At 39.0% G+C, this 15,476-nt stretch overlaps 1 protein-coding gene across 2 annotated transcripts in view; it reads right to left on the reverse strand.

The window, feature by feature from the left end:
- Positions 1-15,476, reverse strand: part of LOC126354093 (transcriptional regulator ATRX-like) — a 479,559-nt gene that overhangs the window by 62,654 nt on the left and 401,429 nt on the right. For both annotated transcript variants that reach the window (XM_050003480.1, XM_050003481.1), the window contains 2 exons: positions 9,792-9,962; positions 5,593-5,758 (listed from right to left, as the gene is read on the reverse strand). In XM_050003480.1, coding sequence (XP_049859437.1) covers positions 5,593-5,758; positions 9,792-9,962 — 337 coding nt within the window. The remainder of the gene's footprint in view (positions 1-5,592; positions 5,759-9,791; positions 9,963-15,476) is intronic.

Here is a 15,476-nt window from a genome sequence, read left to right on the forward strand (position 1 = left end):
TGGAAGGTGACCATCAGGAAAAGATTAAATAACCAAGGAAAGAATAACATTCTACAAGTCAGTGCGTGGAATTTCAGAAGCTTGAACATGGTAGGGAAGCTAGAAAATCTGCAAAGGGAAATGCAAAAGCTCAATCTAGATATAGAAGGGTCAGTGAAGTGAAATGGAAAGGAGACAAAGATTTCTGGTGAGATGAGTATAGGGTAATATCAACAGCAGCAGAAAATGATAAAATGGGAGCACGATTTATTATGTATATGAAGGTAGGGCAGAGAGTGTGTTACAGTAAACAGTTTAGTGACAGTGTTGTTCTTATCAGGATCAACAGCAAACCAACACTTACAACAACAGTTCAGATATATGAACCAACATTGCAAGCTGAAGATGAAGAGACATAGAAAGTATATGGGGATATTGAAAGGGTAATACAGTGTGTAAAGGGAGATGAACATCTAATAGTCGTGTGGAACTGTAATGCGGTTGTAGGGGAAGGAGTAGAAGAAAAGATTACAGGAGAACATGGGCTTGGGACAAGGAAAGAAAGAGGAGAAAGACTAATTGAGTTCTGTGATAAATTTCAGCTAGTAATACTTAACACTCTATTCACGCATCACAAGAGAAGGCGGTGTACTTGGAAAAGCCTGGGTGATATGGGAAGATTTCAGTTAGAGTACATCATGGTCAGACACAGATTCTGAAACCAGATACTGGATTGTAAGGCGTACCCAGGAGCAGATATGGACTCAGATCACAATGTAGTAGTGTTGGCGAGTAGACTGAAGTTTAAGAGATTAGTCAACAAGAATCAATATACAAAGAAATGGGATACAGAGGTACTAAGGAATGATGAGGTACGCTTAAAGTGCTCTAAGGCTATAGGTACAACAATAAGGAATAGCTCAGTAGAGAGCACAGTTTTAAAAAAATGGACATCTCTAAAATGGACAATCACAAAAATTGGAAAGAAAAACAAAGCACAAAGAAGGAAACCGCAAAAAAAAAAAAAACAATAAATAACAAAAGAAATACATCAGTTGATCAATAAAAGATGGAAGTACAAAAATGTTCAGGGAAATTTAGGAATAAAGAAATACAGGTTGCTGAGGGCTGAAATAAATAAGAAGTGCAGGGAAGCTATGACAAAAAGGCTGCATGAAAAACATGAAGAAATCAAAAAAGGTATAATTGTTGGAAGGACTTACTCAGTGTACAGGAAAGTCAAAATAACCTTTGGTGAAATGAAAAGTAAGAGTGGCAACATTAAGAGTGCAATGGAAATTACACTGTTACATGCAGAGGAAGGAGCGGATAGGTGGAAAGAGTACAGTGAAGGCCTCTAAGAGGGAGAAGATGTGTCTGATGTGACAGAAGAAGAAACATGAGCCGATTTAGAAGAGATAGGGGAACCAGTATTAGAATCTGAATTAAGAGAGCTTTAGAGGACTTAAAATCAAATAAGGCAGAAGGGATAGACAACATTCCATCAGAATTGCTAAAATCACTGAGGGAAGTGCCAACAAAATGACTATTCAAGTTAGTGTGCAGAACATATGAGTCTGGCGACATACCATCTGACTTCTGGAAAAATATCATCCATACAATTCCGAAGACTGTAAGAGCTGACAAGTATGAGATTTATCACACAATCTGCTTAACAGCTGAAGCATCCAAGATGGTGATGAGAATAATATACAGAAGAATGGAAAAGAAAATTGAGGATGTGTTAGGTGATGATCAGTTTGGGTTTACGAAAGGTAAAGGCACCAGAGAGGCAATTCTGACATTGCAGTTGATAATGGAAGCAAGACTAAAGAAAAATCAAGACACGTTAGCAGGATACGTCGACCTAGAAAAAGTGTTTGACAATGTAAAATGATCCCCAATGTTCAAAATTCTGAGGAAAATAGGAGTATGGTATAGGGAGAGGTGGGTAATATAAATATGTAGAAGAGTCAAGAGGAAATAATGAGAGTGGATGACCAAGAACAAAGAGCTCGGATTAAAAAGGGTGTAAGGCAGGGATATAGACTTTCACCCCTCGTGTTTGATCTGTACGTTGAAGAAACAATAATGGAAATAAAAAAAAGGTTCAAGAGTGGAATTAAAATTCAGGGTGAAAGGATATCAATAATAAGATTCGTTGATAACACTGCTATCCACAGTGAAAATGAAGAAGAAAGAAGAATTACATGATATGTTGAATGAAATGAACTGTGTAATCAGTACAGAATATAGATTGAGAGTAAATCAAAGAAAAACAAACAATGAGAAGTAGCAAAAATGAGATCGGAGAGAAACTTAAGAACAGGATTGATGGTCACAAAGTAGATGAAGTTGAAGAATTCTACAACCCAAGCAGTAAAATGACCAATGATGGATGGAGCAAGGAGACGTCAAAAGCAGACTAGAGCTGCAAAAAGGGCACTCCTGGCCAAGAGAAATCTACTAGTACCAAACATAGGCCTTTACCTGAGGAAGAAATTTTTGAGACTGTGCATTTGGGGCACAGCATTATATGGTAGTGAAACATGGACTGTGGGAAAACTGGAACAGAAGAAAATCAAAGCAATTGACATGTGGTGCTACAGACGAATGGTGAAAATTAGGTGGACTGATAAGATAAGGAATGAGGAAGTTCTGTGCAGAACTGGGGAGGAAAAGACTATGTGGAAAACACAGACATGGAGAAGGGACAGAATAATAGGACACCTGTTATGACATCATGGAATGACTTCCATGGCACTAGAGGGAGACGTAGAGGGCATAAACTGTAGAGGTAGACAGAGATTGGAATACATCCAGTGAATAATTCAGGACTTACGTTGCAAGTGCTATTCTGAGAATCAGTGAGAAAGACTGATGACTAATAAAAAAAAGGATTCTAGATTACTGCTCTAGTTTAACAACTGTGTCAGTTGCCTTATGAGTTTCTAGATTAAGGTTATGGCTGCATGATTTTGTTCATTCTTTATGGTGAGATTTTGCTGGACTGATTTATTAAACAAGGAGATCCGGTAAGAGACTGTTGTCTACACCAAAATTGTACGAGTTTTGTGTAAAGGGAATCTGTACTATTGGGAGTGATTTTCTAAGGGTGATTAACTTAACTATCATACAATATCATGAAAAGGATAGTTGTTACTAACCATATAGTGGAGATGCTGAATTGCAGATAGGCGCAACAAAAAGACTTTCAAACAAAGCTTTAGGCTGAGCAGGCCTTCATCAGTATTAAACAACACATATGCACTCTCTCTCTCTCTCTCTCTCTCTCTCTCTCTCTCTCTCTGTGTGTGTGTGTGTGTGTGTGTGTGTGTGTGTGTGTGTGTGTGTGTGTGTGTGTGTTGGCAGAAACCTTTGTTTGATGTCCTTTTATTGTGCCAATCTTCAACTTAGCATCTCCACTACAAGGTAATAGCACCTGCCGTTTCCATAATACTGCCATTATTCCATCTTGATTAAATTATCATACAGATAGTCAAGCTTATTCTTATTTTGTCATACCTAATGAACAGGAGTGGCTCCATGTGCACTTAATTTGAAGAAATATTTATTTGCTTCCAGTAAAGACATTTTATGGTTCTATACCAAAATGAACTTACATTTTTAGGCATCATATATTAATTAACTATTTTACATAATAGTGCAAAACAAGTGGATTACCTAAATACCTTATGGTACTGTCATTGGAAGATCAATAGAACATTATGTTATAGTAAATAGAAGACTGTGGCCCACTACAATCAAAGATGTGACAGGTCCCTTAAAGTAGAATCTACATACATTTGTTATCTTTGAGCTTCAATCGTAACAAAAAGATAATCGAGTCCATATGGTCCTATAACTTTGAAAGAAAAACGAGGACAATAATAAAGAGAATAATGATACAAAAAATTTCTATACTTACCTGATATAATTCATAGACAAGTAGATTTAAAAAGCAAACTAGGAATGGTATGAATGTTTTGAGTAGGTTAATAATTAATTAATGAGAAGGAAAGGTAACACAATTTATGTTCAAGTATTTGTTGTATAATTTAAAAAAAAGATTCTTCTTGCTATGTTTCATATTTGAATTAGATTTCAATGAAATATGTCTACTTGCGTCTGTATATGTATGGATGGATATGTGAGTGTGTGTGTGCGCGCGAGTATATACCTATCCTTTCCCCCCCCTAAGGTAAGTCTTTCCGTTCCCGGGATTGGAATGACTCCTTAGCCTCTCCCTTAAAACCCACAACCTTTCATCTTTCCTTTTCCCTCCCTCTTTCCTGACGAAGCAGCCGCCGGTTACGAAAGCTTGAAATTCTGTGTGTGTGTTTTATTCATTGTGCCTATCTACCGGCACTTTCCCGCTTGGTAAGTCTTGGAATCTTTATATATATACAATGAATAAAACACACAAATATGTCTGCTTGTGTCTGTGAATGTATGGATGGATATGTGTGTGTGTGTGTGTGTGTGTGTGTGTGTGTGTGTGTGTGTGTGTGTGCGCGCGCGCGTGTGTGCGCGAGTATATACCTATCTTTTTTTCCCCCTAAGGTAAGTCTTTCCGCTCCCGGGATTGGAATGACTCCTTACCCTCTCCCTTAAAACCCACATCCTTTCATCTTTCCTTTTCCTTCCCTCTTTCCTGACGAAGCAGCTGCCGGTTGCGAAAGCTAGTAAAATCAGATTCCCAATACATTTAAGAAACACACGTGTTCACATAGCTCTTCATCTGTCTGCTTTTAAGGTCTCAGTTCACTGAACTGCAGTCTGTCTTAAGAGCCAGCTGGAGCCTCACAGCCACTGGCTGATAACTGGTTTTGATGCCAAATATCTATGATTCTGCCTACTACAAATGAGTTGCTCTCCCCATGGGTGCCACCCAGCCAGAGCACAGACCACCTGGTGTGACGGCCAGTGCCTGGTTTCCTTGTGCCCGCAAATGGGAAGGTACCTACTCCTCGGGATGCGCATGGTTGTGACAGCTCGGACATCAATAGTGTTTTCTGAGGGGTCACGGGCGCTGCCACTGTACGGGTATCTGGTAACTCCTGACTAACCATCTTGGGTTTTGTGTCACCTTCCCTGAATGGCCCACACATTCTGAAAAAGAATACTGGAAATATGGAGATCTAACCCAGACGTGGAGACAGAACACAAGTTAACCAAATTATATAGTACAACATAAAAGGGGACAAAGGAGGAAAAGACATAAACGACGTCCTAGCAGTGAGATAGGATGGAAACTGCCCTAGAAAATAGATCTGACAAAAGATATAATCAGAGAGTAAATCTGCAGCACAGGAAAAGAAGAAGTACTGCCTTGGCTTGGGAGTGCCAACACTCACTATGCGTATACTCGTAAAGAGTCACGAGTCTCTTGTGAGGCTGCACTAAAGACAACAATAACAGCAACAATATACACAGTACTCCAAGACCTGGTTGCTTGTGACCTCTTTTACTTCCTGGAAAAGGGCAGGGGGGAGCCACTCACCTTTCCCTAGCTCTGTATTCAGTTTTAATGCAGACAAGACAGTCAAGGCAAGTGTGACACAGAAGTATATGCTTTCAGTAGCCACCTATATAAAACCATAATATACTTACGTGGAGGAACTTTCCCCTGCTTCTCATTTTCATATTCTTCCCAAGCTGCTTTCCTTTCTTCCTCATTTAACTCCTCCTCTTCTTTGTTTTGTAGTAATGAATCATGTTCGTGATATGTTATAACCCAGTATTCATGTTCTTTCAGTAACTCAGCCAGCAGTCGGTCCTGTTGTAGGTAATATACAGATATGACAAAAACAGTTTGTTAAATTGAATTAATGATTGTAACAGTTATTACTAATGCCTACATAACATACTCTTACAATGAACATTTTAAGACATAAGTCTAAGAACACAATGACACATTTTGTTTCATTCTATGTAAAAACAAAACAGTTGATAAACAACAATAGTTTTATCCTCTGTAGCAACTAATTCAAACACAAAACCTGTTAATCAATCCTGAAATGTGAGGAATGCAGTCAAATATGCAAAAAGGGATGTGTTAAACTCAGTGAAATTGGTGAATCACTAATGATTTTTATGGTGTACATTCACATTTGAATAGCACTGTTAAGAAGTAAACTTCAGTTTTGTGGGTAGTCTTCATTCATTGCACCATCCAGTAAAAATAGCTTCCATGATCTAAAGAGGCAGCAATAAATGATTCAATTGCAGAGAGACGGTGTACATAAATGCCCCACAATGTCCTCACTCAAACAGTGTAAAGCCATCAGTTTAAACAAACATGAAAATAAGTGATGGGTATTTTTGCATCTAATATGCAATGTCATGTAACAAATATTTTGTATCAAGTTAGTTAGAGGCACATGGATATTTCTTGTAATTGAAATTTTTAAAGTTGTTAAAGTATTTATATATTTAATTTTCATTGTGAATCGTTTTTTGGACAGATATATAGAGGTTTGACACCATACAGCTAAGCTGGATTGTTGGTATTTCATGCACAAGTGATTACTGCATTCTATTCCAGTTCTACCCTGAACCTCCCTCTCTCAGACCTTTATACTGAGAGAATTATTGAAATTTATGACATCTCACTATTTTGCTTCCTGGCGAGTTCCAAATGGAAAGGATAATTGAGTTACGGTGATGATAATTTAAAAGTCATGGGTGACTGGAATTTGGTAGTAGGAAAAGGCAGAGAATGAAACGTAGTAGGTGAATATGGATTGGGGAAAAGAAATGAAAGAGGAAGCCGCCTGGTACAATTTTGCACAGAACACAACTTAATCATAGCTAACACTTGGTTCAAGAATCATAAAAGAAGGCTGTATACATGGAAGAAGCCTGGAGATACTGACAGGTTTCAGATAGATTATATAATGGTAAGACAGAGATTTAGGAACCAGGTTTTAAATTGTAAGACATTTCCAGGGGCAGATGTGGATCCTGACCACAATCTATTGGTTATGACCTGTCGATTAAAACTGAAGAAACTGCAAAAAGGTGGGAATTTAAGGAGATGGGACCTGGATAAACTGAAAGAACCAGAGGTTGTACAGAGTTTCAGGGAGAGCATAAGGGAAAAATTGACAGGAATGGGGGAAAGAAATACAGTAGAAGAAGAATGGGTAGCTTTGAGGGATGAAGTAGTGAAGGCAGCAGAGGATAAAGTAGGTAAAAAGACGAGGGCTCGACGAAGTTCTTGGGTAACAGAAGAAATATTGAACTTAATTGATGAAAGGAGAAAATATAAAACTACAGTAAATGAAGCAGGCAAAAAGGAATGCAGACATCACAAAAATGAGATCAACAGGAAGAGCAAAATGGCTAAGCAGGGATGGCTAGAGGCTTATCTCACTAGGGGTAAGATAGATACTGCCTACAGAAAAATTAAAGAGACCTTTGGAGATAAGAGGACCACTTGTACAAACATCAAGAGCTCAGTTGGAAACCCAGTTCTAAGCAAAGATGGGAAAGCAGAAAGGTGGAAGGAGTATATAGAGGGTCTATACAAGGGCGATGTACTTGAGGACAATATTATGGAAATGGAAGAGGATGTAGGTGAAGATGAAATGGGAGATACAATACTGCATGAAGAATTTGACAGAGCACTGAAAGACCTGAGTAGAAACAAGGCCCCGGGAGTAGACATCATTCCATTGGAACTACTGACAGCCTTGGGAGAGCCAGTCCTGACAAAACTCTACCATCTGGTGAGCAAGATGTATGAGGCAGGCGAAATTCCCTCAGACTTCAAGAAGAATATAAAATTCCAATCACAAGGAAAACAGGTGTTGACAGATGAGAAAATTACTGAACTATCAGTTTAATAAGTCACAGTTGCAAAATACTAAAGCGAATTCTTTACAGACGAATGGAAAAACTAGTAGAAGCCGACCTCAGGGAAGATCAGTTTGGCTTCCGTAGAAATGTTGGAACACGTGAGGCAATACTGACCCTACGACTTATCTTAGAAGCTAGATTAAGGAAGGGCAAACCTATGTTTCTAGCATATGTTGACTTAGAGAAAGTTTCTGACAATGTTGACTGGAATACTCTCTTTCAAATTCTAAAGGTGGCAGGGGTAAAATACAGGGAGCGAAAGGCTATTTACAATTTGTACAGAAACCAGATGGCAGTTATAAGAGTCGAGGGACATTAAAGGGAAGCAGTGGTTGGGAAGGGAGTGAGACAGGGTTGTAGTCTCTCCCCGATGTTATTCAATCTGTATATAGAGCAAGCAGTGAAGGAAACAAAAGAAAAATTCGGAGTAGGTATTAAAATCCATGGAGAAGAAATACGAACTTTTGAGGTTTGCCGATGACATCGTAATTCTATTAGAGACAGCAAAGGACTTGGAAGAGCAGTTGAATGGAATGGACAGTGTCTTGAAAGGAGGGTATAAGATGATCATCAACAAAAGCAAAACGAGGATAATGGAATGTAGTCGAATTAAGTCGGGTGATGCTGAGGGAATTAGATTAGGAAATGAGACACTTAAAGTAGTAAAGCAGTTTTGCTATTTGGGGAGCAAAATAGCTGATGATGGTCGAAGTAGAGATGATATAAAACCTAGACTGGCAATGGCAAGGAAAGTGTTTCTGAAGAAGAGAAATTTGTTAACATCGAGTATAGATTTAAATGTCAGGAAGACATTTCTGAAAGTATTTGTATGGAGTGTAGCCATGTGTGGAAGTGAAACATGGACGATAAATAGTTTGGACAAGAAGAGAATAGAAGCTTTCGAAATGTGGTGCCACAGAAATATGCTGAAGATTAGATGGGTGGATCACATAACTAATGAGGAAGTACTGAATAGGAAGTTTGTGGCACAACTTGACCAGAAGAAGGGATTGGTTGGTAGGACATGTTCTGAGGCATCAAGGCTCACCAATTTAGTATTGGAGGGCAGCGTGGAGGGTAACAATCGTAGAGGGAGACCAAGAGATGAATACACTAAGCAGATTCAGAAGGATGTAGGTTGCAGTAGGTACTGGGAGATGAAGAAGCTTGCACAGGATAGAGTAGCATTGAGAGCTGCATCAAACCAGTCTCAGGACTGAAGACCACAACAACAACAATTGAGTTAGAATAATAAAACCATTTACTGTGGTTGTTGACTTTCTACACTTCACAATACTTCAAAACTTATTTTTGCTTCTAACCTTCCATCACAATAATGAACAGTATCAAAAATCAATTGTAGTAATCCTCACCTCCTAAAATGTGGGTGATACATCTCATACGATTCCTTCCCACTTAAGAATTCTTGATGTGGGTCAGAAGTAATGTTTAAGGTCAATTCAATTTTATTTCTATGTAATTCTCTTATGAATGCATTTCTAATTTATCGTGTGTGTCCCAACAAGGACACTTAGGGACAACATGCATGTTCCATACTTGGCTTATGTATTATCTGTCAGTAAGTGATGCCAAAATAATATTGTTTGTTGTTGCACAGCTATAAAAGCTCTGTGGACTGTGGCATGACAGACATCAAAGAATTCAGTGCCGTCCAGGCTGTCACTGATGAAAATGTTGGAAAAAGGGGAGGCAGGCCAGTTCAAGTTTGTATCATGGTTGCTATTGTTTCATAACATGTAATGAAGCATTTTCATTTGACTGTCTCTCATATAAATACAATTAGAAATGTTCTGAGTTATTGTTCACAAAAAAAGGAACAGTTCATTAACAGCTATTGCATTTGACCTGGGTATGTTCTTTCTGTGCCCTACAGTACAGTTCTGAGATTTCACTTCTATGAAAATCATAATCACATAAAGAACACTTACCTTTGGTAACAAGGGTGTGGGACGTTTGCTCACTTGCTCAGGGTCAAACATATACATCTCCTGAAGATCTGCCATATTGTAATGCCGTTCAATTTGCTGTTCATCAACGACACGACAAGACAGAGACAATTTTGTCACTTGCCTGTCATAAATTTTTTCTTCCATGGTCCCCTAAAGATTGAAAGCAAAGGAAATTAATGAAAGCACATTAAGTTGATCAGTTCACAAATGATTGTTGTTAGCAACATCCCTGTACAATTGAGTACAGCATGTAGCTCTGACAGTAATATTATACTAAAAGTGTCATAAAATTCTCGTGAAGAAATGTTTCTCTACAGTAGAATGGAAATCTGAAATATTCTATTGTGCTACCACTTTCCTCGACAAAGGTCCTTCAACCTAGAAGACTATCCCTAGTTACAAAAGTGGAACTGGAATATTTTAGAATATACATGGATAAGTCAATTATTATCCACAAAGTAGTTACAAATTTTTATTGAAATGAAGAAGGAAACTTAGAAGAACATCATTTTTCGACATAGTCTCCTTGTGTTTCAACGCAGTTGGTCCCTCATTGTACAAGATTCCTGATGCCCTCATAAAAGAAAGTTCTCAGTTGCGCTGCAAGACAGGAATGCACAGCTTCTTTCACTACTTCGTCCGAGGCAAATCGATGGCCCCTTCATGCCTGTTTGAGTGGACCAAACAAGTAATAGTCAAAAGGGGCAACATCAAGACTATATGAAGCATGACAAAGTATTTCTGGAACGTTTCAGCAGTGTGGGCAGCAATATGCAAATGGGCACTGTCTTGCAACAACACAACACCTTTTGACAGCAATTCTCAGCGTTTGCTTCGAATTGCAGGCTTTAGCCTGGCAGTAAGCCTCTCACTGTAATGTACACTGTTTACTGTAGTGCCCCTTTCCCCATAATGTTTCCAGTACTGAGCCTTGTGCATCCTAAAAAATCGTAAGCATCAGTTTTCCTGCTCATGGTTCGGTCTTGAACTTTTTTTTGCACAGTGAATTTGGATATTTCCATTCCATACTATGCTGTTCATTCTCCGGCTCGTAATGATGGATCCGTGTTTTGTCACCAGTAATGATCCTGTCTAAGTAGTTGTCCCCTTCATTACCACAGCGATACAAATGTTTTTTGCAGATGTCCAAGCACGTTTGTCTATGCAACTATGTGAGTTGTTTTGGGACCCATCTTGCACAAACTTCATGAAACCCAAGTCTGTTATGGATGATTTCTTAGGCAGTACCATGACTAATTTGCAGACGATGTGCCACTTTGTCAATAGTTAATTGTCTAAGAGAATCATTTCACGTGAACGCTCAATAGTTTCTTCATTTGTGGTGGTAAATGCTCATCTGGCTCCTTCATCATGCTTAACACTTGTGCGACCATTTCAGAATTTTTCCATCTTTTCTTAAACACTCTGTTGTGGCAAAACACTGTACCGAAAGTCTTCGATGAATTTCAACCCATGATATGCCTTCTGACCACAAAAAATGGATCACTGAACGTTGTATCTTCATCGGTGCAAATAGACAGTGGAGCAGCAATGATTAACAGCACGGCAGTGATAACAAAACTAGCCTAGCGGCTGGAAAATTGCAAAGATATAACAACAAATAAACAAAGTATGTGTCATCTACGTAAAACGACAGTACTACAAAATAAACAAAAATATAACTAAATTGCAGACAATAATTGAGTTACCCTTGTACTAATTGTGTGTAGAAAGCGGTACCAAATTCATCAAGTTTACAATAAACGTTGCAAAAAATTTGATATTGACAAACATTTTGTTTTACAAATCATTTCTGGAGGTCACAAAAAAATCCTCACAATTGCCTAATTCTTTCTTAGGAAGAATGTTCAATGTTGTCAGGTGGTATTTTGCCACAACACACACAAATATTATGTAAAAAATTTCATTCTCTTTCATTTTTCCCTGGAAACGGGAAGCAATTGTACGTGTGACTAGTAAATAAGATTCTCAAGTTCATTCCTTTCTTTTTTTTGATTCAATACACTCAATTCTGATACGAAATTAAGTACAGTTACCATACTTGTTAACAGAGCTCAGCTTTGATGCTTACACAATAAATCTTCATGCAACACTGGATCCAAAAACATTAAACTTTAATGGCAAACTCTTCGAAAGAATTGCAAGAGAAATTTTTTTTTCCAAGAGTTCTAGATGCACTTGAAAAGTATTTTAGAAACAGAATTTCCAGGAAAGAGAAAAGTAATGTAGTTTTCATTATTTTAATAGCAAAAATTTTTTATGCCCAGAATCAACTTTAATGTGCAATAAATGTTTCTTTTAATATTAATTTCTGTTCGTACACTGATAGATAATGTTATTATAGCAGTATGGAAAGTGAAATCTAACTTTCTTTTCTAGTACCACATATTCTTGCTTAGTGCACTAACCTGAAAAAGGAAATATTAACCAGCAGTTATCATACAATGGAAAATCCAGAATGAAATGTAACAATAGTATGAAAAGAAAAGTTGCTACTCACCATATAGCGGAGACGCTGAGTCGCAGATAGGCACAATAATATAAACTTTCAGCGAACAAGGCCTTTGACAAAAATAGACAACACACACACACACACACACACACACACACACATGACTGCAGCCTCAGCCACACTGCAAGCAGCAGCAGCACTGCGTGATGGGACAGGGAAGGGGAGGGATAGTACAGTAGAGGTGGGGGACAGTGAAGTGCTGGTGGGGAGCGTACAGGAATTAGGTGGAGAGAGAGAGTAGGGCATCTAGGTGCAGTCGAAGGGCAGGAGAGAGGTGGGAGAGCAGGAGGCAGCTCAAAAGGAGAAAAGTAAAAAGACTGGGTGCATTGGTGGAATGAGGGCTGTGTAGTGCTGCAATGGGAACAGGGAATAGGCTGGATAGGTATATGAGAAACATAGGATATATTGGAGGGAGAGTTCCATCCTGCACAATTCAGAAAAGCTGGTGTTGATGGAAAGGATCCATATGGCAAAGCGTTTTAAGCAATCATTTAAATGAAAGATGTCATGTTCACAGTTTGTTGGTGGCCATTCATGTGGACAGACAGCTTGTTGGTTGTCATGCCCACATAGAATGCAGCATAGTGGTTGCAGCTTAGTTTGTAGATCACATGCCTGGTTTCACAGGTAGCCCTGCCTTTGATGGGATAGGTGATGTTTGTGAATGGACTGGAGTACGTCTTAGTGAGATAATGTACGGGACAGGTCTTGCATCTAGGTCTATTACAAAGATATGACCCATGAGGTAAGAGGTTGGGAGCAGGGGTTGTGTAGGGATGGACGAGTATATTGTGTAGGTTCAGTGGACGGCAGAATACCACTGTGGGAGAGGTGGGATGGATAGTGAGCCGGACATTTCTCATTTCATGGTGCAACGAGAGGTAGTCGAAACCATGGTGGAGAGAGTAATTCGGTGCTCCATTACTGGATGGTACCAAGTTTCGAGGGGAATGTTCCTCTGTGGCCGGATAGTGAGACTTCAGAAGATGGTTGGAGACTGGAAAAATAAGGCACAGGAGTCTTATTTTTGTACAAGGTTTGGAGCATAATTATGGTCTGTGAAGGCCTCTGTGAGACCCTCAGTGTATTTCACTAGGGACTGCTAGTCACTGCATTGTACGGCCATTGCATCTGCAACAACGAGTGATCTTTCCTTGGGACTCACGCAGAACAAAGTAAAAACTGATAAACATGGAGAATTAAACTGAAAGTGCGGTGTCAGAATCTAACATGTGGGGTGTGCGTTTTCCTTCTCTTGAGAGAAACAGACACGTGAAAAAATGAGTTTACTTCCCCAACTGACATTACAAGCTTATTAGAAGTTGGCTCAGTTAATTTCTGTAAACTGCATAAAATGTACATTTAAAAGCAAAGCTCAGGCATTACAGTTTCACTTCATGCCTTCTATCAGCACTGTCTATCTTTATGATCTACAGTGCGTGCTGCAAAGTATATAGCATGTGAGCAGTGTCTGTAGTTGTTACAACTGACATGCCACATTTGAACACTAAAGTCTTTAATTGTGCTATCACAAAACCCTGTTCTATTTCCACCTGTAATCTCTGTCATAGCACATGATCTGCACAAAAAGTGTATTTTCAGTACTTAACAAAAAGCTTCCACCCCTACCTGGGCTCCCGTCATTGAGGGGCCACTCCCCCTCTCCACACATCAGTTATGCGAGCTCATTTCACATGTGTTAGTGTAGAGTGGTGGATGTGCTGGCTGTTGGGTAACATAAAAGTCGCCAGCCAATAAGAGCCCACTAGCTGGAAATGGCTTTGATCCTGACTGAGCATATTCATCGAGACTTAGTATTTGAATATTAAACGGTAGAAGACTGGTATTGTTGCTGAATACAGTACATTGGAAATACATGACAAAAGATGAGAATGAGTTATAAGTGGCACAAGAAAAAGTGGCGGCTGGGCCCGTTCATCAAATATTGGCTCCATCTGGAGCACTTTGCATCGACTGTGCTGCTTTTCCATTTCTGCCACAACCTAGTGGTAGTTGCATCGTTATTGCTCAGTGAAGGTAAACGTTGCTAATTCTGCACGCACCGCTGCTCATGGATTACATCACCACTTCTGTCTCACATCTCCCCTCTTATCAATGACCTGAACTACTCCCTTATCTCCTCCTCCACCACCATCTCCACCACCACCACCACCACCACCACCACCACAGCCGCCGCCGACACCCTCAGTGCGAGCCGTCTGTCTTTTATACCACTTATAACTCATTCGGACACATCAAATGTCAACAGAAGGATGAAGTCAAGTGAGACATTAAGTAAGAGTGTAGAATTGAGGTGAATGTAGAATTGAGGTAAATGTAACTAGGAATAAACGTAAAATTCGGGGATTTTTAGCATTGATCTTATGAGTTTTTCACAGGGGCTATGAATTTATGGTGTAGAATTGTGAAAAATGTAAAATCAGATAACGTAAAATCAAAGTTTCACTGTAGTGTCAAATCAAAGCAAAAAGACGGAAGTGGCTACAGTGAGATTTTCCACAGAGGGTATGAAGTTCCTGCATCCAGTGTACATAGTACCAGACAGGTGTGCAGATTTTGTTAGGAGTGGACTAGTTGAAAGAATACAAAATTAATATATTATAGAGCAGTCAGCAGACAGGTCTAATCTAAGAAGGAAAACTTAAGAAGGTTACATTTACAGGTGGACCAGCATCAGGACAAATCATAGGATTACATAATATCCATGATTTGAGAAAGCAAATGGAGTAGAGGGATAAGGTAGTCAAGGTGGTGCAAGAGACATGGCACAATAGATCAATGAACTTGATATGGATGAAACAAGGACACAAAGGAAGGTAGTAGGATTTGTTGAGACAAAGTTGCTGGATGAATGGACTAAACAGATAAGTGACAAAATCTTAGATGAACAAAGAGGAAGTATGTAGAGGAACAATTTGTTTGGTCATGCAGTGATTATAATTCACAAAACATGAGGTACCAACAGATGTTTTAAAAGAAAGGGTAATATTATGATCTATAGTCCAAGGAATGGTGAATAATATGGGAATTAACATCATGCAGTGCTACTACAAATGATTCATTCACTTTTAAAGTCCTATAATTTCCAAAGTATTATGTGTACAAATACG

This window comes from Schistocerca gregaria, chromosome 3 (assembly GCF_023897955.1).
Source record: "Schistocerca gregaria isolate iqSchGreg1 chromosome 3, iqSchGreg1.2, whole genome shotgun sequence".
Taxonomy (NCBI): domain Eukaryota; kingdom Metazoa; phylum Arthropoda; class Insecta; order Orthoptera; family Acrididae; genus Schistocerca; species Schistocerca gregaria.